Source organism: Carassius auratus, chromosome 21 (genome assembly GCF_003368295.1).
Source record: "Carassius auratus strain Wakin chromosome 21, ASM336829v1, whole genome shotgun sequence".
In the NCBI taxonomy this organism is placed as follows: domain Eukaryota; kingdom Metazoa; phylum Chordata; class Actinopteri; order Cypriniformes; family Cyprinidae; genus Carassius; species Carassius auratus.
This window is the reverse complement of record NC_039263.1, coordinates 6,830,583-6,857,647: the sequence shown is the minus strand read 5'-3', so window position 1 is coordinate 6,857,647 and position 27,065 is coordinate 6,830,583. Positions and strand designations below refer to the sequence as shown.

The 27,065-nt window shown below is 36.5% G+C and overlaps 3 protein-coding genes across 5 annotated transcripts; 1 reads left to right on the top strand and 2 right to left on the bottom strand.

Annotated features, from left to right (window-relative positions):
• Window positions 1-1,897: 1,897 nt before the first annotated feature.
• On the bottom strand, window positions 1,898-6,083 carry rbmx2 (RNA binding motif protein X-linked 2). The gene is made up of 6 exons (XM_026195672.1): window positions 6,001-6,083; window positions 5,407-5,522; window positions 3,746-3,797; window positions 3,496-3,625; window positions 2,768-2,945; window positions 1,898-2,628 (listed from the first exon to the last, which is right to left on the bottom strand). The coding sequence occupies exons 1-6, from the start codon at window positions 6,003-6,005 to the stop codon at window positions 2,105-2,107; spliced, it is 1,005 nt and encodes a 334-aa protein (XP_026051457.1). The 5' UTR covers window positions 6,006-6,083; the 3' UTR covers window positions 1,898-2,104.
• A 3,204-nt stretch (window positions 6,084-9,287) lies between these two features.
• On the bottom strand, window positions 9,288-11,435 carry gpr119 (G protein-coupled receptor 119). Its single transcript, XM_026195671.1, has one exon. It carries the CDS (start codon window positions 10,770-10,772, stop codon window positions 9,624-9,626), a length of 1,149 nt encoding a protein of 382 aa, XP_026051456.1. The 5' UTR covers window positions 10,773-11,435; the 3' UTR covers window positions 9,288-9,623.
• A 3,463-nt stretch (window positions 11,436-14,898) lies between these two features.
• On the top strand, window positions 14,899-26,544 carry LOC113038343 (brain mitochondrial carrier protein 1-like). 3 transcript variants are annotated; one of them, XM_026195670.1, is made up of 9 exons: window positions 14,899-15,058; window positions 15,641-15,736; window positions 16,402-16,540; window positions 18,045-18,139; window positions 19,477-19,562; window positions 20,326-20,421; window positions 20,567-20,691; window positions 22,302-22,515; window positions 24,210-26,544. In XM_026195670.1, exons 2-9 carry the CDS (start codon window positions 15,673-15,675, stop codon window positions 24,249-24,251), a joined length of 861 nt encoding a protein of 286 aa, XP_026051455.1. In that variant the 5' UTR covers window positions 14,899-15,058; window positions 15,641-15,672; the 3' UTR covers window positions 24,252-26,544. The 3 variants fall into 3 exon arrangements, with proteins under 3 accessions (XP_026051455.1, XP_026051454.1, XP_026051453.1); XM_026195669.1 differs by having other exon boundaries at window positions 14,900-15,058; window positions 15,638-15,736; XM_026195668.1 differs by lacking the exon at window positions 14,899-15,058 and having other exon boundaries at window positions 15,492-15,736.
• Window positions 26,545-27,065: the final 521 nt, after the last annotated feature.

The following is a 27,065-nucleotide window of genomic DNA, read 5'->3' as shown; positions in this document are numbered from 1 at the left end:
AGCATTCCTTCAGGGAAGTTCATATTTACAAGTTGGGAAGTCGTAATTATGTTGGGTGCATTCAAAATTGATTTGAAGATGGCAATCTAACTTTCCTACAAAAAGGAAAGTTAAGAAAGTTTCTCTACTTCAAAACTAAGAATAAAGAATGTGCATCTGTGGTTTTGCTTTTTAATGATCTTAATTCATAAAGGTTCTGTAAACTGTTATATACTCTATCATTATTGTTACAATAATATATTTTTTATACATGCTTCACGCCATTTCAGGTTCTAAGCAGGCATACAAACTTTCCCTTGTAGCAGAGTCATAGTACTACAGGTATTTGGAAATCTTAGAAAATCACATGCTAGGTGAGTATCTCTGCAGTGCATTGGCCCTCAAAGGCAAGATTTGAGGAACCCTGATTTGGATGTTGACTGGTGCTCTTTTATATGCAGTGCACAATTTCAAGATCATTTACTATAGATTTCACATCTGGAAGAGAGTCATGCACGTGTTTTTTGTGTGTATGTTGGTTTCTCTGAATCACACGCACGCACATTTGAGAATTGAGATTTGATCACAAGTAGGACAATTTCTACAAACAATTTCTAAATGAATTTCCCACTTGTGATTATGTCTTTGTGGTGGAATTCATGTGCGTTCAACTTTTAAATACAATATTTCAGAAAATATTTTATTCCACCTTTGTGTGTAGTGTAGTTCTATAAATTGTTCACAAAAAGAACATGTATTTATAAAATCAATGAATTTACTATGTACATAACATTTTGAACAACAAAACCTGGAACATATACTATCCATCTCAGAGAAATCGCAAACATTTCAATAGTCGGTACTGCAATATATTAGTCTTGATTTCTCAACCAATTCTATTTTTTATTTGTTTTTAGTGCTGTTCTAATTTAATTTCCAGTATTTAATAGTGTTGCTGCTGAAAGCTAATATTTGCTTTTGTCTTTTAACTATTATTCAACATTTAACATTCTCATGATAAATATTCACAATTTACTTTGGAAAACACTGACTGTGGCTAAAATGTCAATAAGATTGCTTACAACTACGGAAAACAGCTTCATCCAAAGAACTGATGACCTGTGGAAGCTGTTTTTTATATTTAGATGGAGTTCCATTGAGAACTAGCATGAACATCTTTTTATCATAATTTTTTTATACCTTATTGAAAATGGGGCTGGTGATCGATGTAGTCTAGCATGTGACATCACACAGGGGTGACCCAACAGCCTGCACTATTAAAGTTCAGTGCAAACAGATATTTGACCTTTTAACCTTGAGTATTGACTTGAACGTTTAGTGTCTGTGACAGAACAAGACTAATGGAGTCACATCTGCAGTACTCCAGTCCTAATTGGCCAATTATGAACACTTTGTATTTGACCGTTCATGAATTGTACAGATCATAGTAACTCGAGGTTATAAGAGATTGGTTGATTAACTGTATTAAAAGCAGTTTTGATATGAAAAAAAAATTTGTTTTGGGCATAAAAGGATTTTTTTTTTTTTTTTTTAATCAGGCTAGATAAATTTACAGCAACAGCCCATATTTCGTTTTTATCACAATTGAATTCTGTGTGTGTTTATTTACTAGCGTATATCTGTCTAATTGTTTGATCTTTTCATGTTAGGTTATTTGAATATGTTTTTGAATCATTATCATTCAACATTAGGGATGAAATGCTGTTTTCTGTTGAGCAGGTATAAATGAGTAATGTGCACATCTGCTTGGTCTGATATAGTTTTTTTTTTTTTTTACTTAACACCTTTAACTAAACGTCTTTTAATAGTTTTACAACTGAACCCATAATGATTTGTGTACTTTGATCATAATATTGGAGTTTATTGTTGACACTATTAAAAAAGGCATTTAGTAGCATTTAAAATCATATAAAATTTGAATTTATTTGTCAAATGAGTGTGTACTGTGTGTAACATTCCAGGTAGCCATAATACAGTTAATTACTGCAGACTGAGATTTCAAAATTCTAATCATTTATTTACATTTCTGAGTTACACACACACTAAAAAAATAGTACAGTCCATTTTGTCCCCCCCCCAAAAAAAGTTAAATTAGTATCTCTGTTCAATTTCGCCTGTATTCTCTTTCACGACTGTGATCTCTGTGTTTGGCAAACCCTTGGTCATTTCCTCGGTCTCGCTCCCTTCTGTCCTTCTCTCGTTCCCTGTCTCTATCACGTTCCCTTTCTCTCTCACGCTCTCTCTCCCCATTATTCTCTCTATCAACACCTCTTCCTTTGTCTCTTTCTCTGTCTCGCTGCCGTGTGTCTTCATGTCTTTTATCCTCTCGGTTTCTGTCTGTCTTTTTGTCTTCTTCTCTATCCCTTTCCTTCTCACCTCTATACCTGTCTCTGAATCTGTCCGCTTCATCTGCTCGGTCTTGTGGGTTCCTGAAGTCTTGTCCCGATCTGTCCCTTCTGCTTCCTGCCGGTCCCTTCGCCACATACTTTTCGTATGCCGTGTCCTCCTTCTCCTTCTTCACTCGGACGGGAGATGATGCTGACGGCTCAGTCCGTGCCTCACGTTTCTCTTCCTTTAGTGCTTTTTTCTTCTCTTTCTTCTCCTTCTTCTTTTTCTTCTCCTTTTTATCTTAAGTATAACAACATGAATCAATCATTTAGTCAAAAAACTTAAATACTGTTTATTAAATTAATGAAAGATAAACGATTTAAAGATAAATCTTATCAAATGTAGTTCCATTTACTGAACAAATGTTGCCTCTTTTCACCTTTTTTGGGCTTTTTCACAGGTACAGCATCTTCCTCCTCAGACCCTGGCTCAAAGGAGGGGACTTTAGGAGCACATCCCTCTTCCCGCAAACGTTTAGTGACATCATCAATGTCTTCGTTGTCCTTGGGTGGTCGATAATTTGCTACATGGTCCACACGTATAGTCCGGCCCTTAATCTTTAAAGCAAAAAAATAATAATTAAGAAACAAAAATATATGCAACACATGGGTCAATTATATGACTATTATTTCCTTGATTTATGAGTTCCTTTCTTAATGAATAAATGAAGGAAGGAATGAAATAAAATATAATTTCACCTCTTTATAACAAACTAGGGCTGGATGATATGGGCAAATATCTTATCACAATATATTTATTTTCCATATCACACAATATTGATATTTCTCACAATATTAATTTACCATTAATGGGGAATTCAATACTTTTTAGGCCTTGAGATGAATCCATATATCAAGTTAAATTATCCAGAGCTTCTCATCTTCAGGATAAAATTTTACCGCAATATGATATTGTTTTATCACCCATCCCAGGTAATATTGTAAAACAAGACACACACACACATATATATATATACATACATACATATATATATATATATATATATATATATATATATATAAGAACATTAAATATGGTTATTTTAACACGTAGAGCATAGTCTATCAGTAAACACAACTGAATGAGATACTGGAAGAAGCCTTTCACCTTGATTCCATTAAAGTTATCCACCGCCAGAATGGTGCTCCTTTGATCTTCATAGCACAGGAAGCAGAATCCTTTGGATTTGCCCGTCTTTTTATCTCGCACCAAATTGATGTTGGCAATCTCTCCGTACCTGAGGTGCACAAAGGAGGATCGAGCTTTACTAGGAGAAAAGCGCCGACTTCTTTTGTCAAGATATGAAAACGTGTTTGAAATGTAGGCAAAAACACGGGGATGAGCAATTAGGACTTACTGAGAGAAAACACAGATGACGTCTCCTTCGGTCAGATCATATGGAAGTCCACCTGTAGATTTATTACAGCTTATTTACATACAGTGCTGACTGGGTTGGAATTAAATAAAAGAAATACACAATTCACTAACAAAATGGTTTTTTTTTTAATGGTTCTCTTTAGCAAATATATTTGAGATAAAAAGCAATTAATATACATAAACACTTTGAATTTTGACAGGGTCAGATCAGGATTACAGTACTGTGTAACTAGAATGGTCTTCAGAGAAACACTGAGATCATGCCATTTTGTATCGAAGGACACTTTCAGTGTCAAATAGATGAATGCTGCCACCATCTGGCAGAATATAGCCTAGCCCAGGGATCTCCAACCCTTGCTTCAACACATTGTCAGTTGTTTTCAAGTAACTCTAAAGACCTTGTATGACTGGTTCTGGTGTGTTTGATTAAGGCTAGAGCTGAAATCTTCAGGGGTCTCATTTATAAACGTTGCATACTCACAAAATGAGACTAGAAACATGCATAGGCAATTTTCCACGCACATATTGTGATTTCTAAAAAATAAACTTGGTGTAAATATGTACGCACCGTACGGACATTCTATTCTAAACCATGCGTACAAACTTTTTCCTAGAGTGAGAAAAGTAATGAAGTAAACTACGATTTTAAACTCTGTTTTCATGTCGATATAAGACTCAACTCCCATTAATGGAGACAAACACTGAATTTACATAATTTAAAAAAAAAACATAATTACATCATTTCATTAACAAAAGGCTACATCATATTCCTGTGGCATGCTATGTTTGAATGACAGCGAGGAGTGTTATAGGTGCACAATAATTCATCTTTAAACTAAACTACAGATCACATGTTATGAGAAATATTTAAGTTAGAGCAATGATCAATGATGCACACTTCGATATTATGGTGTACACTGCTGGATTCAGAAGTCGAACGGTCCATGGTTCATTGTCCGGTATAGGACCAATGATAATAGCTTACTGTACAACCACAACACAGATGGACGGAGGTGTTGATGTCATGTGAACGCATCTCCATAACATAACAAAAAACAAAACTGCAAAACTGCATTCATTTGATTTGAATTGTTTAAAACAATTGAAATACTATCTGGCCAGTGTAAAAGAATGAGATCAATTCTATTCTAAAATATATCTGAAAACAACTTTAAACCATTTTGTTTTTATGGATAGTTTCATAAATTTATTATAAAACATAACAAGGATACTGGATAATGTTTAGCAATAAAAATTAATGTGTATGCAACAAACGGCATTACAGTCCCAATCTCATATTTCCTTAATGTCTAGGTGTTATATATGGTGCATGTGAATATGCATGGAAATGATATGCAGATGAGGTTATGCTTAGTAAAACAAAGTGCTCTAAGCTCCATCTGGAGACAAGGCACAATCTTCCCCTGACTGGGATTTATAAAGGGATTTTTGCACAGGTTCTGGCATACGCATGGTTTTATAAATCTGAAAACTTTTGTGTGTACGCACTTTTAGGATGAAATCTACAGAGAGTTTTATAAATGAGACCCCAGGACAGTAGCTCTCCGGGAGCAGGATTTGAGACCACTGGCCTATTTGTCTAAGAAGCCCATTGTCCGGTATTGTTAAGCAGTCACTTACCAATAAAGACCCAGGCACTGTCCTTGTAGACTGAATGCCAGGACACACTGTCTTTGACATCAAGTTCAGCCTCTTTTTCATTCAGTTCATTGATTAGTTTCACTTTGGTGAGAGGACTGCACAGAAATAACAGAGATAAAATGAGCTTTGATTCTGTACACAATTTACTGTCTCTATTATTGTTATTTTGCGGTGTCGTTTCAACATTTTATCACAAATATCTAAATGTGGCAATAAATGTAACCTTTAATGTAATAAGGATTTTTTTTTATGTAACGTTAACGTTATTCCGAAAGAGTACACGTCTTTGTGTTTCATTTACATTAACTATAATTTTCTTGTCATTTGTCGGTGTCCTATAAATGAATCATAAAGAATAACTGAATCGAGAATTAGGAAAGTAGTTTACGTTCATGTTTTAGCAGATGAATAATTAGCATTTGGCTACTGCTGCAAAAACTGAGGACAGTTATTTAGAGTTCAACTTCATGTTTCAATCCTGATTGGTGAAGGGATTTTCTTACACCAATAAGAAACATATGACAACAAATGCACTCGAGATATTTCAATTTAAACATTCAAAACATCACTTACTTCATTGTGAAGAGCCGTGGGCACTCCGGAAGGATTTCTTTCCACAGGCGAGTTTTCTAAGGTCACACGTGGTACTATTTTTTTCCGGGTTAGGAACAAAGGATTGTGGGATATGTAGTTGACTGACTCAGGTTAATTGCGCAGTTTCTGCGTTATCATGACTTATTGTGTGTTTGTAACTTTCTCCAAATTTGCTATTGACTTGCTGAAGGACTTGATCAAACACTGATAGTTTTATTGGCATAAAAAATCTTCAAGAAATTAAAATATTAGCCTAAACAGTTTGGTTGGTGAAAATAGCCTATATATGGAACCCAGACACCAGTGGCAGGAACACTGTGGCGAGGACCTTTGGGAAGCTCTGGGTGACTTAAACATGTTTGGGTGCTGCAGAACTTAAACTTAACTATGTCCACTAAAACTAAAAGTTAACTAACTAAAACTAAACTAACTGTAATACATATTCTTAGGAAAGCAGTCCTGCAAGATGCTAAAACAATTTCCAAAGTAACCTTCTCAACACTGGACCCTCCTTACCATGACCTACTGGGGGACCTGAAACACAATTAGTAATGTTACAAATTAGAAAAACAGTATAAAAATACAGCTTGTCATCTGTGCATTTTATGAGGATTGACTATATGACAGTTGCAATGAAAACATAAGGAAGCAGCTGTCCATGTTCGGATCATATTAGAACAAACTAAACCAGCAAACAAACAAATATCAATATATCTTAATGATGGAGTAATGCCTGATTATTACCTTTAACTTCATACATGCTTTCTAAGCTGGGCAACGAATCCTGATGCCATCTTTTATAAAGCCACTGGTTTTCTTTAGTTGTACAAATTAAGAATTGAAGAGTTCAGATGCAAAAGCAAGTGCCGTTGGAAATTTTCATTCAAATTAGCATCTTTGTCAGTTACTGATATGTAGGCTCAGTAATTTTCACTTTAAAAGGAATGAATGGGTTCTTTACTTTGCCCTTTAATTGAAATAACTGAACATATAGAGTCTGGAAACAATGCTAATTTTAGAAGAATTTTTTTAAACAGCACTTAGAGGCTTTTGGATCTCTTCAGTTACAATGCTTCTTGGATGTAATAAATATCTCACTATCTAAGAAGCCAACAGTATCCATCAAACTGATATCTCTGCTGTCTGGGAAAAGGCTGGTGATCATGCAAAACAGCAGCACCTCCAGCAACCACACCGTTGTCTCTTCCCATGGTTCTCCCTCTTCTAAAGTACTCAGGAGGGCACTACCTTGCTGTCCTGGAGGACATAAGTTTGTTTTTCACACTGCATGTTTTGTCACTTAACTCTGACCTCATATAAATTAATCTATGAATACACTATCATGATTGGCTGTTTTTTTTCTTTCGCTCCACATCCTGAGCTTTGGTGGATTTGGGGTGGGACAAACAAAAGAAAAAAAAAAGAGTCAAACCTCCTTGAGGTCAGTGGATGTGATTGGCCCCGTGTACACACTCCTCTCCTCACTCCTTTCTCTCTACGAGACCATTGTGGTCCAATGATCAACACAATAAAACTCATTTCACAGTGATAAACCAACTGTATAGGCTACACAATGTAAACACTGTTGATAACAACAGGTGAATATCATGTTTTATATAGCCCAGTCTCACATTCTGAAACCCACACAGAGCTGAAAGCAGGAGACTGTCATTAAACGTTAAAACACACACACACACACACACACACACACACACACACACACATATATATATATATATATATATATATATATATATATATATATATATATATATATATATATATATATGCAGCGCTGTGAAAAGGTTTTTGCCCATTCCTGTTTTTTTTATATATATATAAATCTATATATATATATATAATTTATATATTTTATATATATATACATCTCCCTTTTGCCAAAAAAATATCTTCATTATCCCCAATACTTTGGGGCAAATATTCTGTGGACTGATGCGACGAAAATGTAACTCTTTGTAAGGTGTATGTATGTACCATTACATCTGGCGTAAAACCAACATAACATTTCATAAATGTAACAGTCAAACATTGTTGTGGAAGTGTGATGGTCTGGGGCTGCTTTGCAGCTTCAGGGCCTGGATGACATGCCATAATTAATGGACCCATGCATTCTGCAATCTATCAGAAAATCCTAAAGGAGACTGTTCGCCGTCAGTTTGTGTCCTCAAGCTCAAGCACACTTGGGTTATGCAGCAGGACAATGATCACAAACACACCAGCATGTCTACCTCTGAATGGCTCGAGGAAAAACTAAATTAAGGTTTTGGCGTGGCCAAGTCAAAGTCCGGATTTAAAACCAATTTAGTCGCTGTGGCGTGACCTTAAATGGTCCAATCATGTGCAAACCCTTCAATGTGGCTGAATTAAAACATTTCTGTAAAGAGTGGGCCAAAATTCCTTCACAGTGACTTGAAAGATTAATTGCCAGTTATCGCAAACACTTGACTGCAGTCGCTGCTGCAAAGGCTGGCACAACCAGTTATTCAATTTAGGGGGCAATTACTTTTTCATGTAGGGCCAGGCAGATTTAGACAGCTTTTTCCTTAATAAATGAAATCAGTAATGTAATATTAAAATTAATTTGATCTGAATTATGTGACAACTATGCATGTGTGTATTGATATAAAAATGTTCTTATATATTTTAAGTTCTTTATGCTTAGGATATTAATCTTTGTGTGGTTCAAAATGTATATTATTATTATTATTATTATTATTATTAATATTATTAGCAATAGTAATAGTATACTGTATACAATTTAGAGATTTACACAGCACTTACGTAATGAGATTTTAACATGATGTAATGTGCTGCACCTGTATTATTATTTTTTTTAATTTGACCATTAGATTATTTAATAGTTTACCTGAAGAAGTGGCTGAAAGGAAGTGGTCAGGATTTCTCTCAGAACCACATGGGTGGCAAACATGGCTTTTAAATACCTTTCTAAATGACCTTTTTAAGTGCTTCTTTGAATCAGAGTATACTGAAGAATGTCTTTTTATAGGGGACTACAAAATGTGATATTAACGTTTAGGTCATCGTACATTGTTAATTCTGTAGAATTATTTATAATTCATATATAAAAACCAAAGCAAATACTATATATATATATATATATATATATATATATATATATTCACTTCACATAAGTCTAAAATATTTTTTTTTTCTACCAGCAATGGTAGACGTATAGGAAGAGAAACATTTTCAATCGAATTGTTACTATTTATTTATATAGCAGAACAATGAATATTGCACAAAACCATTGTACAGAGAATATTTCACTATCAACAGACATCTTATTAAAAGGGCTCATAACCACCAAGGCTCATATAACCATCAGTTAGCAAGATGACAGTGATGATGAGAAACCCTATTCAAAGATACAACACAAATAGCATTTACTTTATTACAGTCATATATTTTACAACTGGGAAAAAGTGGAAATGGGAAATAAGTGATTTGGTTATATTTTGAACGTATTGTGTTCAAATAAAGCAGTGTCTGTTGTATTTGGACAAATAGTCTGAGCTCCGCATCCATTAAATGATGTATGGTCAGTGGATTAAAAGTATATCCTATCTGTTGCAAATATTTTCTGGATGTTGTTCAGGAATTGTGACAGACCGATTGTAATTTAATGGGGTGGATAGCATCTTGTCATGAAACCTTACTGCCTGACTGACAATCGGGTGGTCTGTGGGGCATCTGTCTGCCGTCTCAGAGTGTGTCACACAACACAACCTGACTTTAATATGAGCGAAGATCTCACCGATCTGGCTTCTCACTTCCCGCTGCCAGCAAGCATAAACAAGGGGATTTATTAGAGAGTTTGAGAGCCCCAGCAGCCACAGGTGGTTCTCCAAAAAGTCATAAAGTTCACAGGCTGGACATGATACCTGCACAATACTGACCACAAAAAAGGGGCACCAGCAGAGCGTGAAGCAACCAATCAGCACGGCAATAGTCCGCAGAGCTTTTACGTGGCCCCAGTAACGGCTAGATGTCAGAATGCGTGAACCTGCTTGCTGGGCACGGATGCGCTTCTGATGGCCACAGGCAATCTTCAGAATGTCCATGTAAAAATAGATGAAGACTGAGAGTATTGGAAAGAAAAAAAGGCAGAAGACCACAATGATGCTCTTTGGCTCTATGACGGAGAAGAACGTGCAGACTTTGTGATAACCTTCCTTCTGCAACGGTTTCAAAATGATGGGTAAAAATCCCACAGTCATCGAGATGATCCAGACGGGAACCAGAGCCACAACAATCATCTTACCGCTCATTAACTGCGAATAGCGCAGGGGTAACTTTATAGCTACATAGCGGTCCAGTGAGATCAAGAACATGGTTAAGATGGAGGCTGCAGAGGGTGCCATGATAAAGGTCATGCGCAACAAACAAATGCCCTTCTCCATGGAGGCCGTCGTTCCTTCGAGAGCATCGGTGGCAATGCCAGTGATAGCCACGCCAACCAAGATGTCCGCTATTGATAGGTTTAAGACAAAACACCAGCTCTGGCAGCCCCTCTTGCGGATGAGGAGAACCAGGGCAATAACGACTAAAAGGTTGGTGGAGATGATCAAAATGGATACCGCACTAAGAATACAGCCCATGGCCACTACCTCTCTTTCTATCACAGCAGGGGTTGTGAGCTCTGGACTGGGTGCTGTCACTACGTAGTTCTCCCTCATGGTTTCCATTGAAGTCTCATTGAAAGCGATCATTGTTGCATCAATTTTGATTAGAATTTAAACAGAACCTGATGGTTTCGTGATGAAAAAAGGACACTGAGATGTAGATTTACATTTCTCAGATGAAGAAACTGCTTCTGTAGTTTTGTTTGTCTGCCCCTTGTTCTGTTTGGCTGCCATCCAGTTCCCATCAGAGCATACTTCCTACTGGAAGCGGCTATAGCCATGGAATCACCATTATTTTGAAATTACAACTTAACTCTTCCGAAGTGCAAGAAACGCTGATCTTTTGATGAAATCTTTATCCTTGATTTTTCATAAAGAAATGTTCTCAGGATACTTCTCATAAGTTTAAGACCGTTCCTTGCCTGAAAAAGTGATAAGAGCCGATGAACTCTTGTCTCATGAAATCCATTCTCATCACAGTGAAAAAGTCTGATAAATTCAACAGAGAACATATTCCAACTGTGGAAAAGACGACAAGAAGATGGATTCCAAGCGAGTAGTCATTCTTGCATCCCTCAGTGCATCTTTCAGATTCGGCTTTAGGATGAAGGCAAAAAAATAAATTCTTCCATTTCAAATGGGCTGATGTGCCAGTGTCTGTTTTGTTGGCCGCAGATGTTTTTCTATCAGCATGGAGTCAGTCTACTAACTTTGGAAAACCTCAAAGGGGGAAAGGAAACTGATAGACGTAAAGAGCGGGTTGGGTTTGGAGAGAGGGCTGGGAGGTGGGTGGACGCTAACAGGATGACTGTGATTGCTCATGAGTGAACAAACTCTAAATAAACAGAAGCACTCGCGGGTGAATAAATGCTTACCATATTCAAACCCTTTTACATCATTGGAGTCAGGGTCAATGAACAAATACTGATATATTTTGGGACCAAGACAAATCAGTTTATGCAGCAACCTCTTCAACTTCTCTCTGGAGTCATGGGAATGAGTCAAAGCCCTCAAGTACAATGGACTTGAAACCACGCAACCGGTTTTTAACAATCTGCACATAGTTGTCCATACCGAGGAAAGATCTGACAGTGCTACACAATAAAGCCAGACTCCCACTGGTCAACAATGTGGCAATGTTATTCATCCCTACTAGACTGTTCACTGCTATTGAAAGTGGATTGTGGTCAGCAGTTGTTGTGCCCACTGCTACACTCTGGCCACAGAAAGCTCCTGGACCCCTAAATTTGACATCACAGCCCATCTTTACCTTGAACTGCCTAAATAAGGGATATCTTGGGCACTCTGAAAGGAATACTAACACTTCTCCAGGTGGTTTAGAGCACTGGGCAGAATATGTCTTTAAAGCGAAGACTACTTTCCATGTTGCTGTGCTGTGCGTACTGTTTGGCATCACTCTTCTGCCTTCACCCGGACAGAAACAACTGCGTGTCAAATGGTGCCCGGTGAGTTTTTGGTTAACACATCAAAGAAAAGTTCAAAATGTGCAACTTTTTAAACTATGATTTTCAAGATTCAACTCAAGTAGTGTATTTTTATGTATTTTTTAAGTTAGTCTGTAGGTTTCAGGGGACATTTGGATTTGGGATTTATATATTATATGTTGTTTTTGATTGTTTGCTTTTTGATCTTAAACATATTACTTTATACTAAATTCCAATACCAGCTACCATACCGATCCATATGTTCCTGAATTTTTGCCAGGATATCGGATCCTCTTGTTTGTATAAGGGGTGTGAGCAAGGTCATGACGTCTCCGATTTTATCATGAAAGGCGTTTATAGAAAAACCTTAATGGGAACAGAAACTATTAAAAGATCTAGGGCCCTATTTTAACGATCTGAAACGCAAGTGTCAAAGCGCGAAGCGCAAGTAAGTTTGTGGGCGGGTCTCGGCGCTGTTGCTATTTTCCCGGCGGGATAAATGGCTCTTGCGCCCGGCGCAAATCTAAAATGGGTTGGTCTGAAGTAGCTTCATTATTCATAGGTGTGGTTTGGGCGTAACGTGAAATAAACCAATCAGAGGGTCATCCAACATTCCCTTTAAAAGCAGGTGCGCAAGTTCCATTATGGATTGCTATTATTATGGCGTATTTACCAGGCGCACGCCAGGAGCGGTTCACAGCCGAGGAGACTGATGTTCTTGTAAGAGCAGTGAAAGACAGAGAAGTTGTGTTGTATGGGGATGGGAGAAACCCACCCAAAATAGCGTCGGTTAAACAGGCGTGGGAGGAAATAGCCACAATTGTTTCATCGATTTTTTTTCCTGGTTCCTGACGGACAAACCAATTTGTCAGATGTCCTTATATACATATATGACCTCAAACAGGTCTGATCCTTAATTACTACAATTAGCCTGAATAATTTGTAAGCTAGATTTATGCCTATTTTTTCACATCTTCGTGGCACACCACAATGATTTCCGTCATCTCAAGTGTTAATATTTTTTTAGTGTAACAATTTATGATTTGCAAAAATAATTGTTGCATCTGTGTAGATTACATGAGCAAAGTGTATGCGCGTTGTGCACGCTATACATTATGGTCAAGCATGCGCCCCTAAAATAGCATAAGGAACAACGCGTAACGCGCCACTGACTTTAGACTAGGTTTTTTCTGGTCAGTGGCGCAATTGTTTAATGGAACAGGAAAATAGCACCAGGGATTGTTTGCGCCGGAACACGCCTCCTTTTTTGCGCTGAACCGCCCAGGGAGCGCAAGTTCATTCACTAGTTTAGCAACGTGCGTCTGTGGAGGGAAAAGCGCGCTTTGCGCGGGTGCAAAATAGGAATGACACATGCGTCGGTGTACAAAGTCAATTGCGCTGGGTGCAAGATAGGGCCCCTAATCTTAATAGTCAGTAAATTAAAGTGACAGAACATAAAATAAGTTATTTTGAACATTTACATTTATTCATTTAGCTGCTACTTTTGTCCAAAGCAACTTACAAATGAGAATTACAAATGAGTTTTCAAGATCGTTTCAGTTGTTTGCACAAAAACAACAATTTGCAATTTGAGAGTGAGTAAATGACAACAATTTTTATTATCCCTATCCACCTTTTTCTTCAACGCGGATATAAGCCTATGGATGAGACTTCCGTTTAATTAGCCGCTATAGGAAAATAACAGGTAGAATAACAACGTGATGTAAATGGTAAAGGTTTTCAGTACAAACCAGTGTGTTCTTAAGATAACAGATTAATTGTTAATATCAAGCAGCATTTTTACATCAGGATATATCACAAAGTTCTTAATCTTTCAATTGAGCATCTTTTTTGTGTTGCAGGAATCTGGTATCAGTTGTTCAGCAGCTGTACCAGCGTGTGATGAGGCTCCTACGCACCACTCTGTAACATCACATCTGCCTCAAACTAGAGGGAAGGTGAAACCACAACGGTCATCTACAGACTGCTTATCACCAGATCAGCGTTACTGATATAAAACTGTGGTCATTTGAGAGTGAAAACTTTAAACAATATTCCCCAACATCATTAAAAGGTGCATCTTGTTTACAATGAGTTTGGGTGTTCAAAGTTATGGTCCATAAAGATGCATTAAAAAAGTTATGAGAAAGATTTACAACGCCACTTTATGCGATCTTTTTGCAGGTTGAGGTGTTCATTGCAAATGATGCTGGTGTGTATTTGTAGTTGCACGCTCTTGTTAGAGATGGACAAATGTTGCTTGCATTACAACATGTGATATGCCATATCAAAACTTAACTCATGATCTGAATAAACAGAGCAAAGTTGTACACGGATGATGAAATGACTAAGACATTATCTATGCAGTATTTACATAGGTTTTGAGTTCAGTGACTGAAGAGTTCACAGTTTTAAATAAAACTTTTAACATTTACACTGTATTTAAACTGTAGTTTTTCACAAAACATATTTTATTTTTTTATTTTATGGGGAAGGAACAGAATGCTGACTACTACTGAATTGTAAAAAATGTGTAAAGTTGAAAATGAAATAAAAATACTAAATATTGTTTGATTTTTGAATGTTGTTATTTTTCGTGAGCCAATACAAATTACTGCATAAATGAAAACATAGCCTATTATAGTGAGTTTATAAGGAGTATTACATGAAGGTCCACTCACATTTTCTTTTCTTGAGTGGCAGGGTGACATTGAAAAGGGGAGGGGTGGGGGAGTATAGTCTCTTTCAAACTGGGCGGGAACTTCCGGTAGCGTCAATTGAGTTCCTGTAGTGACACATGATGGGGAACTGAATGCCGTATGTGCGCTCCTGGAGTTTGACTGCGAAAAGTACAATAATACTAAATATGTTCAAGACGATGGAATCCAAAATAAAATAACAGAGGTGACTGAAGCACCAAGCCCTCAGGTATGTGAGCTCGCGAGGCGGTATTGACTAGAATTACGTGATTACTCAGTTTTGTACTTTATAATGGTAAGAAGAGTTCTGCTCTACCTGGCTAACTGTTGGAAGCCGTTAGATCTTTGATACGGAACCAAGAACAGCGATCTTTCATGCTAAGTCAACAACCTAGACACGTCGTGTTTATATTCGTGAGTTTGATGGCTATACTCTAAAGTTAATCTTTTTAATTTTAAACGGTAATGTTAACCTTTAAAGTAAAATGTTACACGGTTTGATCAAAATAGGCGAGCCGCTACATTCTGTCACTCAACCTCCTTGGCGGCGGAAGTAGGCGGAGCATCAAATCATTTCGACTAATCGGCATCGCCGATAAAATTATTGACAGCGTGTACAACCAATAGGATTTCGGCAAATTTCCTATGGCGCTTGCAATGAATCCTTAATGCGGTTCGTCTTATTCCGGTCCACATTTGTCTATGCGTCTGACAGGACTGGCTGGAACACAGACGGGTAGCGCTATGTTGTACAATGTGAGATTAAAACAGCTGATTTGCTCCTATTTTGGCTTTCTGCTGTTTTTAGTAGGACTCCATCAAGCCGAAGGGGCCGCAACAGAAATGGCAAACCTGAACTGGAAGCCGTTTGTCTATGGGGGGATGGCCTCAATTGTCGCAGAATTCGGTGAGTCTGTGCACCTGCTGTTTTTACATCATCATCATCATCATCTGTTACAGAGCTCTTTGATCATTAATTGTTGCATAGAGCATGTCTCAACACATGTTAAGCTCTCAAATGGAGTGTTACAAATATTACATGTTAATATTTGAGAGAGAATATTCATATTTTTGTTAATATTTATTTATTTATTTAAATTTTTTTTTGCTTACATGTCCAATAAGTGATATATTGAAACGTGTTTCTACTTTGACACACGTAAAAGTAAATATTATAATTATTTGTTAAATCATTGTTACAACTGTTTATTATTACTATTAGTTGCTTTATTGAAATATACTATCATATATATTTTACAGTACTTGTACAGTATTTTCTTTAGAAGCACAATTACTTTTTTTTTGGCCACAATAATTGACTGTGAAATAAGCCTTGATTGTTAATGCAAGAAGACTCTTGTTAAAAACAACATTGCAGAGCATGAAAAACAACATTCCCCACGACAGTGTATAATTAAACCGAACGAGTCTGAGGTGGGACATTAGAAGAAAGATAAGCGTGACAATATACATTCACAGATGAAGCTGATAATAGATAAATAACTAGTATGCATAATATAAAGCATTTATAGATTTGATTATTAAATCACCATTGATAATTAAATCTTGCAGGTACGTTTCCAATTGATCTCACAAAAACACGGCTCCAGGTTCAAGGGCAGACCCACTGTATGGAGGTCCGATATCGGGGCATGTTCCACGCTTTGTTCAGGATTGGTCGTGAAGAAGGCATCCGGGCATGGTACTCTGGGTGAGTGCAGATTATTTGAGTATTCTGGATGATTCCAAATGCTTCAGTTGTGGTGGAGCATTTTTGTTTTACTTCAGTATCAGTATTGTGGTGTTTCTGAAGATTTTTTATTGTGTGCCCTTTTAAAGGCATATTTACAAACCATGCATTGGTTTAGTGGTTTAAATATAGCTGATAGCTTAAATATAGATGATATTTAATTCACATGGTCTGCACGGGTCTGTAGAGGAGCTGAGTCGAGTGAAACTGGCCCACTGCTTCGGCATGAGCAGACTGATGTCATTCGAGTTTTGCTTATTCGTGTTGTCAATGTGTCACTGAGCATTTTGATTTCAAATATTAATGTGCTTTTCTTTTCTTTTTTTTCTGGCCAGAAGCTTACAGTTTCTGTCATATCCTATAATTTTAGGTCTATGCATTCATTATTCATAGAAATTTTGTTAGCATTTAAACTTTTTTTTTTTCTAGTTCTGTCAAACAATTAATCATGATTAATTGCATCCAAAATAAATGTTTTTGTTGACATAATGTGTGTACTGTATATATTTATTATGTTGTGTCTATATAAATACATACATGTGTATATATTTAAGATTTCTTTTTAATATTAAACACACAGTAAATACATATAAATACTCTCTCTCTCTCTCTCTCTCTCTGTCTATATATATATATATATATATATATACACCGTACACACATTATGTAAACAAAACTTTTATTTTGGATGTGATTAATCACTAATTTCTTTCACTTGTCTTGCAATAAATCTGTCATCTGGTTCATGCACTATTCAGTGGGCTTTCAAATCTCACAGGATGATGTTTTTGTGAATGGGGCTCATCAGTCTCAACTGTTCCTGAGTCAAAACCCCACTGATTTAATGACTGGGTCAGAGCTAAGTCTCCAGGGTGACTTCCAGATTCAGGATTGTTTGATCTTCAGGGTTACTTGATTCTTACAGGCAGGAGTGCTGGTTGGAGATCGCTGGTGTACTTCATCCACCACTGATCATGACACTTTGTTATTGTCATTACGTTATTGAATAAAAATAATATTTGTCTAAATCATAATTATGAAGTGGGACGATGCAATAGTTGTCTAGAAAATATATTTCCTTTAAAAAAAATCCTGCAAATTAACCTCTTTGCACAAAACTTTGCATATGCTTAGCATGATGTTGTTTTTGTCTTCTCAGCATTGCTTTGTGAATGGGATAAACGAAACAAAACCATTTGACAAATGTTTGATGTGCAATCTTCATTGTTTTGTAACCCTAACAATGACAATATTGATGCTGTTCTCTATTTAGATTATTCTGAAAAACAGCAGTGGCCAATCATTCAAGCTCTATGTTAATCCCGACATTATGTGCTTGTTAGTCATTGCACGGTCTTGTGATGTATTTTCGACTGTCATTTAAACACTAATCTGTTTAGATTTCCATTAACCCCAGTATGGAAATAAAGCATTGACCTTGAAGTTGTGTGCTTTTCATTCACAGAATTTCCCCTGCACTCCTCCGACAAGCTTCCTACGGGACGATCAAGATCGGTACATACAACACACTGAAGAAACTGTTTGTTAGTCGTCCAGAAGGTGGGTTCACGGGATCAATCCTTCAATACTGTAGATGTTGTACAAGAACGTTTCCATACAACATTGCATTATGAGAATACTACATCATGGTTGCCACTTGGCAAGGACTGAGTTGTCTCCAGAGAATTATCTATGACTTAAATGTGTTGAATGATACACGATAGTCACTAACATTTCAGACAGCGTGAGAATAATATGTCACACACATCCGGTCACAATTGCTTTATTCCAATATCTAATGAGCTGCCCAAAGAGGCAAAACGTATGTCAGAAGAGAGCACATTTCTATAAGTATACATAGATTAGATTACAGTAGCAATCCTGTTAACAGACTCTACCCAAATCAATGTTGAGCTTTAGTCCAGCATTCATTTCGTTGCCAATGAGTAATGTTTGTGTGGATATGAGTAAGTAATTGTTAAGAGTTGCATTTGAACACATTTCAGATCAGCCACGTGTAAGAATGCATTTGAATTAGCTACCTAACATTGAGATTGAAAAAGTAACACATCATATTTAATATGCACATTTCTAAAACATCTAAATTAACACGATCAAGACTTTGCTGAATAACCTGCTCTATACAAAAGATTTCCATAGCAGGTTTTTAAGGATTTTTCTTTCTTTTTTTGAGAAATAAATTTGGTATTGAATCCACCATTATGCCACAAACATCCGCTCTACCAATACTGAACTACAGAACAAGGTGTAACCACCATCACTAATGTGCGGTCCAAACAAAAGGTGCTGAAGCGGCAGACAGACACGTCTCTAGCATTACCTTATCTGGTGCTGGCGCCAGCCGATTTCCATCTGACATGGTACAAAATCTTCTCCTCTTTGCAAACATTATCTGTATTACTTGAATCGAAGAATAGCCACAGCTAGGCTGACAGTAGCTTTTTATTGAACTGAATCAACAGGCCGTATTTAGGCTCTTCTGGCAAATTTCTGTAGCTTTCACTCTGCATGCTTTTCCAAGGATTTTGGCACTTTGTGTCAAATGCTTATTTTGATATAGGCGTTTTTTTATCCTGTCATCATCATCACACTGAACTCTAATCTCATTCATCTCTCTTTTGTGTGCCTTGCTCAATAAAGGCTGGGTGCCACATCTTAAAATAAGACCTTAAAAATAGGGCTTTTGAGTGATTTTTAAATTAGTTTTTGAATTAGTGATTTGATTATTGCTTGTCTATCTTTTTCCTGCTGAACTCTTTTTTTTTTATATTAGGGTTCTTTTTTTTCTTTTTTTTGTTCTGTGGATTTTTTTTATGACGTTTATTGAAAGACTATCTGAATATAATGGCTGCTCTTATCTTATCTTTTTTTTTCAGATGAGACTATGGTGATTAATGTGTTTTGTGGTGTTGTGTCTGGAGTTTTGTCATCCTCTTTGGCAAATCCAACTGATGTGCTTAAGGTAAGTAAAATCAAATCAACATCTCCTTTAAAACCAATCAATACAAATGTTGGCATAAATAACCCCAAATGTTTTAATATTACTGTGCATAGTACTTATAAAGCAATACTGTGTTTTTTTTCTGGTTTGAGATTATTAATGCTTTTAGGTTATTTACATTATATATATCCATTAGGTTTTAGCAGTTGCGTAATTATCTAGAAAGCAGGGTTACTCATGGCTAAGATAATTCTTACATAAAATTAGTTATTTTGATTATGAATTAAAATTTTACAAACAAGTTAATTCTGTAGTGAGAACCAGCTCTCTGCAGTTAATGTAACTTTGCAAGCTGAAAAATTGCTTCCTTTTAATTATTTGGAGACTGTCATGCATTCATTTATTTTAACCAAACTAGATTACTCTAATGCACTTTATGTTGTAATTAGCCAGCCCTTACTTTCACATCTACCACTGGCACAGAATGCTGCAGAAATGACCAATGTATAGTCTGGTACTTTATATGAAGTTATATTAGACATAAACATACGTTATGGAAGTACACAAACTCAGCCGCAGCATTTGGCCATTTGCATGCCAACACATTTTGGGTAGTAAGTAGTTAATGACCAAGCTTAAGTATGCATGCTCGTGGCTCTATGTGCATACTTGTGTTAAAAATGATTTTGGCCTTATCTTTAACTTCACTTTTAGTTTTTACAACAATAATCACACTTTTTTTTTTTTTTTTCTTATGTCCTGTTATTTCCCTCTGCCTTTTCAGATTCGGATGCAGGCTCAAGGCAGTCTGTTACAGGGAAGCATGATGTCTAATTTCATCAACATTTATCAGACAGAAGGCACGCGAGGCCTGTGGAGGGTAAGTGCTTTCTCATCTTTCACATTGGGGGTGAGATTTTAAAATGTGTGGCCATCGGTTGTTTGAATTAGTAGCATTCCAGCTTTTTAAATGTGACACAGTTATAGGTTTTGCTTTAAAACTGTGATGTTTTCATTGTTTTCAGGGTGTAATTCCTACTGCACAGAGGGCGGCCATCGTGGTGGGTGTAGAGCTGCCAGTTTATGACATCACCAAGAAGCATTTGATTGGATCAGGCCTCATGGGAGACACTGTGTTAACTCATTTTATGTGAGTATCTCTACCAGTACTTGCTGTGTCAATTCAAAATGTACAAACCCGATTCCAAAAAAGTTGGGACACTGTACAAATTGTGAATAAAAACTGAATGCAATGATGTGGAAATTTCCAAATTAAATATTTTATTCAGTATACAACATAGATGACATATCAAATGTTTAAACTGAGAAAATGTATAATTTTAAGGGAAAAATAAGTTGATTTAAAATTTCATGGCATCAACACATCTCAAAAAAGTTGGGACAAGGCCATGTTTACCACTGTGTGGCATCCCCTCTTCTTTTTATAACAGTCTGCAAACATTTGGAGACTGAGGAGACAAGTTTCTCAAGTTTAGGAATAGGAATGTTGTCCCATTCTTGTCTAATACAGGCTTCTAGTTGCTCAACTGTCTTAGGTCTTCTTTGTCGCATCTTCCTCTTTATGATGTGCCAAATGTTTTCTATGGATGAAAGATCTGGACTGCAGGCTGGCCATTTCAGTACCTGGATCCTTCTTCTACGCAGCCATGATGTTGTAATTGATTTAGTATGTGGTCTGGTATTGTCATGTTGGAAAATGCAAGGTTCCCTTAAAGAGACGATGTCTGGATGGGAGGATATGTTGTTCTAGAACTTGGCTATTCCTTTCAGCGTTGATGGTGCCTTTCCAGATGTGTAAGCTGCCCATGCCACATGCACTCATGCAACCCCATACCATCAGAGATGCAGTATTCTGAACTGAGCGCTGATAACATCTTGGGTTGTCCTTGTCCTCTTTAGTCCAGATGACATGGCATCCCAGTTTTCCACTTTGCCACAGTCCATTTTAAATGGCGTCTTTTTTGACCTATAGAGTTTTAGCCGGCAACGGTGAATGGCACGGTGGATTGTGTTCACCAACAATGTTTTCTGGAAGTATTCCTGAGCCCATGTTGTGATTTCCATTACTGTAGCATTCCTGTATGTGATGCAGTGCTGTATAAGGGCCCAAAGATCCCGTGCATCTAGCATGGTTTTCCGGCCTTGACCCTTAAGCACAGAGATTGTTCCAGATTCTCTGAATCTTTGGATGATATTATGCACTGTAGATGATGATAACTTCAATCTCTTTGCAATTTTTCTCTGAGAAACTCCTTTCTGATATTGCTCCACTATATTTCGGTGAAGCGTTGGGGGAATTGGTGATCCTCTGCCCATCTTGACTTCTGAGAGACACTGCCACTCTGAGAGGCTCTTTTTATACCCAATCATGTTGCCAATTGACCTAATAAGTTGCAAATTGGTCCTCCAGCTGTTCCTTATATGTACATTTAACTTTCCCGGCCTCTTATTGCTACTGGTCCCAACTTTTTTGGAATGTGTAGCTCTCATGAAATCCAAAATGAGTCAATATTTTCCATGACATTTCAAAATGTCTCACTTTCAACATTTGATACGTTATCTATATTCTATTGTGAATAAAATAAGTTTATGAGATTTGTAAATTATTTCATTCCTTTTTTACTCACAATTTATACAGTGTCTCGACTTTTTTGGAATCAGGTTTGTAATTTATTTATGATGCCCAAACTTTGACTTTAATGAAGAACGTGATCCATGTTGTTTCTTCTGTTTATTTAGCTCTAGCTTCACGTGTGGTCTGGCAGGTGCTTTGGCCTCCAACCCAGTGGATGTGGTGAGGACACGCATGATGAATCAACGTGTGCTCGCAGGTAACCCTCTGTACAAGGGCACCCTGGACGGACTCATGCAGACCTGGAAAAACGAAGGATTTTTTGCTCTCTATAAAGGCTTCTGGCCCAACTGGCTGCGTCTGGGGCCCTGGAACATAATTGTATCCTTTAGCAATAAAATATACGGAGTGACTATTTACACTAAATGCAAATAGCACTCCTTGTTGGCAAAGGCTATTTACACTAGCTCTACACTAGATCTACTCACAAACGTGTGATAGGGATGGTCAACACTATAAAAGACGGCAAACAGTCGTCAACTCCAGTGGTGTGTGGATGGTAAAGAGCATAACAGTGTTTTTGGCAGTCGACACGGGTACGAATCTGCCTTTTACAAAAAAATAAAATAATGTTTCTCTCTTTTCAAATGTCATATCACAGAGAAAAGGCTTTTTGTTTTCGATAAAATGAAGAACATAATCTAAAAGTTGAAAATAACATTGGGAGGGCATCTTTGTCCCAAAAAGGTGTCATCCATTTAATAATTTGAATGAAAATTATAATTTACACTAAATATGTTATCACTGAATACTTTATTATTATTTTACTATAGTACTGAGGTGCGGATAATTGCCACTATTTGCAATAAGTAGTATAAATAGCACTTCTATCTACACATAAAATCTATTGTTTTGACTTAATATTCATATTTTGATCCTTGGTTTTGAGGTGTTTGCGTAGTCCAACCACCAGAGGTCCACATATCACAACATGAAGTTAGCTTGCGTTTTTACCTAAACTATGAGTTGTTTTCTTTACTACACAGGTTAGTAGGTTTCTTTCCCCTGAGAGCTGATAAAAACAGAAAAATCACCTTATTCCACAAGTAATCCACACCATTCCAGTCCATCAGTTAACATCTTGTGAAACAAAAAGATATTTATTTTCATTTAGATATTTTTTTACTTCAAACCATTGCTTCTGGCTGAAATGCGTCCAGAGTCTTGTCTGAATCAGAAGAGAAACATGCACAGATCAAAGACTGTCTAAAACAGTTCTGAACAAATATGTTGGTGGATTTTGATGTAAGAGGAGAACAGAATTATCAGCCGATAAAAGGTATTTTTCCTTCACCATTGGCCGATGGTTTAAAAACATTCAATGATTAGGCCGATTGTTCCTTGTCAGTCAAAAGAGGGCAGAAAAACTTGTCAGACTACAAGTGTCTGTAATAAAATGTCTGAAAGTGTCCAAATGCATTGTGACCACACTGTATATAAGAATATTCATTCATTACCAACAAACTATAATTCAGATGTGTGCATTTTTTGACAAAACTTTGGATATGGTGATCAGGGAAAATAATGTAAAGTTGCAGTGCAGTTCAGTTCAGTAAATGAATCTGATCATGACTATTCGCTAAAGGATTGGCCAGACTGATTCAAATGGTTATCTTTTTGAACCATGTTTGTTTTAAAATTAAACGAATTAGCTAATAAGAGTCAGTCTTTTATGAATCAGACTGGTCAAGCTGTATGATTTTGTTTTCTAAACATTTTAAGTTCACATAAGTCATTTGATTAGGAATCAGAACATAACAGCCTAATAGTTTGTTTTTGTGTGCAGCCGCAACATATTTATTACAAGTAGTGAACTCTGGGAAATATTTAATGTACGTGCACCACTGCTCAAAAGCAGTGCATGAAACACTGAACTTCGCTCCATGCAAAACATAATTCATATTGTGACATAAGCATAATATTTTTGTGTGGGGTTACTTCTGAATCTTTTGGATGAATGAGTTGACTGTATACAGAGTCTATGATTCCCTTGTGATCCTTGACTTAACTTTCAGTTCTTCATCACCTTTGAGCAGCTGAAGAAGCTTCCATTGTAGAGTTTGTGATTTGACTGAACTGTGTGTGTGTGTGCGCGTGTGTGTGTTTGTGTGTGTGTGTCTAGGGCTTCTGTCCTTCAGCATTTTGCATCCCTTCACCATCGCACACATATAAGTATTTTTATTTAAGAACATTTATTTTTTCCTCATTTGCTTTGTACATACTTGACCTTTTTAAACACTTGTTGTTGCACCAAAATCTTTATTTTTCACTTTTGGCAGCTATCTTGTCTGACAGCGCCATGTTCACAGGCCCAGTGGTGAATATTTGAGGTAAAGGGCTATTGTGAAAACTGGAAACCACCAGGCATAGTTTCACCACACTGGCTTGAGAGTTTGGCATTATAGCATAGAGTTTTGTTACTAAAAACACATCTGACATGTGGGGGACGTAAAGCAATAGTTTAGTGTAGAACTGAATGCAGTTGGTGAAAATAACGAAAAATTTGTGAGGTCCTCACACTCCAAATTCAATATTGTCCTTTAATTTTAAATGCTCACATGTAAACACTGCTTCAGTGATGAGAATGTATTTTGCTTCATCTGTAGAGTGCAGATGTGATTGCCCATGTTGCAAACTTCTAGACAGCCCAAAAAAAGGAGCTAGTAAGGGGTTCTGTGGCCTCGTATCCTGTATCTTTGAGATCAGTGGGCATTCTTTGAAACACGAGCAAATATCAGTGTAGCTTAAGTCTGTTGTCACGCAAGTGGTCGCATTTGATTCAGAATTGCACAGAAATTCGGTTGTGTGCAAAAAAACTTATTTTATCCCATATTATGTGAATCGGAAATGGGTGAGAAGTTGTGACTTCACAAGACTTTAATGGTTATCCTTTTATTTTATTTTTTTGCAGGGATGTCTTTATTGCCATGTAGATTTACATGTGTGTATGTACTGTGTGTGTGCTTGTGTTCTGAGAAGCACGTGTAAAATGTCAAATATTTTGGCAGCCGTGGAAGTGTGTAAATACTGCTACTGTAGGATGGAATAAAATATTAGCATAAATAGTTTTTTGTTTGTTTGTTAATTTTAAGCTATATTTTGTGAAAATGGGTGTCGGTAGCATTTTTGAGTGCTTGCCTCTTTGCCAAACTGTAAATGTATTAAACCAGAACTGCACTGATGTTGCTGGTTTTTAAAAGTGACACGTTATTATTGGGAAAGTACTGTTAGATATTTATTATTGTATGCCATCATATTTCAAGCCTTACCACTTCCTGCTTTTATATTTATGCCTTTTGCCGGGTTGTTTTATGCCTATTGGTACGCCAGCCAAATGTGAAGTGTTATGCTATAATTTACTGTCTATATTGTTCAGAATCTTTAAAATGCAAATCAAACTGTACTGTAAACTTCTAAGCAAACTTTCTTGTTTAAGTGATATGGACGAGCTGTTTCTTCATATGACTTTAAGGGGACAAGATTTAGAGGTTTAATGTATGTAATGCCGCTGTTATTCGGGGGTTTTCATGTTTGTTAATACTCGCTTGAAATGGTTTTCTGGACTTTGGCTTTTTCTAGATTGGTGACTACAGCATGGTGCATGATGTATTCGCTCTAAATAGCTTTGGGAAATGCTTATTTCATTAATGTGCAAAGACCAGTAACCCATGGACCTGCTAAGTTCACTGTTAATAACTCCCAAATCATTTTGCTGTTATGCTCCCTCAGGTTCTTTTTCTTTGCAAGGTTTTGCTTATTATTTTATTTTTTAATATACTGTTTTATATATATATATAAATAAATAATATGGTTATTTTGTGCAGATGTACTATATATTGTACTAATGTACTAATATTTTAGTGCAGATGTTTGTTTTTTTTCGTTTGGATGTATAATGGATTCTTTTTTCTTTTTTTTTCTTTTTTGATGGATATCAGGATGAATTGGTGTACAATGAGGGAAATTATAGAATGTGTGACCCAGATTCGTTTTATAAATAAGAGATAATGAAACTGTGCAGAATAAAAAGGGGTATATACACACAGCAGTTAAATAAAGTATATATTATAACATGTAACTTTAATCCCCAGAACAGCTTTTTTTTTTCTCCAACATGCTGAAAAACTATCGATACATTATATAATTGCTTAAAATTTCCAATTTCTTTGTGATCCAGTCTTTTTGTCAAGTGTCTTTGGTGACCACAAACATAATTTATCATGATCTGTTGCTTGGATGGACAATGAGTTGTATCGAGAAAGCCTTTTTTCTTTTGTGGATGGTTTGATTTATTTTGCTTTATTTAATGTAACTGTGCACCCTGACAATAAATACAATTTTCACTGAAAAGCAAATGGAGCAAATGATCGTATGCCATTTTCAACAAAAACATTGAACCTTTAAACAAATGAATCTTGTATTTATTATTTATATGGTTGCATACAGGTTTAGTAGCTGAGGTGCATGCAATGCTATAATAAATGTAATTTGAGTCTCTGCATGAGTCAATGCAGTTTATAAGATTATAGGCATTGGATTGAAAAACTGATTCATATTAATGATATTCATATTAATAATATAGCATCATTCTTCAATCAGGCAACAGAATAAAAAAAGAAATTGCACTTCTATGCCACCATGTGACAAAAAGTATTACAGTGTAGTACTGTGATTTGTGGGACTTGACACTGTGGTATTACCACGGATATTTGGACATTTGATGTGGTATTCCTTTATTATCTTCTGATAGGCACACACAGGGACACAACCTCTATGCACTGTGTATGCAGTGCATAGGGTCCCATTTTCCCCAAATAATTTTGTGAAAATCTTCATTAAGATTCATTTAGACTTAATTGAGGCTGATAGTG

Bases quoted from the DNA above. Each gene is read 5' to 3' on its own strand.
- rbmx2 (XM_026195672.1), bottom strand. The intron at 3,798-5,406 runs GTAAGTGACTGC...ATAAATCTACAG, and splicing joins CAGTGCCTGGGTCTTTATTG to GTGGACTTCCATATGATCTG. The intron at 3,626-3,745 runs GTAAGTCCTAAT...TGTGCACCTCAG, and splicing joins GTCATCTGTGTTTTCTCTCA to GTACGGAGAGATTGCCAACA.
- gpr119 (XM_026195671.1), bottom strand. From the start codon at position 10,772: ATGATCGCTTTCAATGAGACTTCAATGGAAACCATGAGGGAGAACTAC.
- LOC113038343 (XM_026195668.1), top strand. From the start codon at position 15,532: ATGCGTCTGACAGGACTGGCTGGAACACAGACGGGTAGCGCTATGTTG. The intron at 16,541-18,044 runs GTGAGTGCAGAT...TTTCATTCACAG, and splicing joins ATCCGGGCATGGTACTCTGG to AATTTCCCCTGCACTCCTCC. The intron at 19,563-20,325 runs GTAAGTAAAATC...CTGCCTTTTCAG, and splicing joins ATCCAACTGATGTGCTTAAG to ATTCGGATGCAGGCTCAAGG.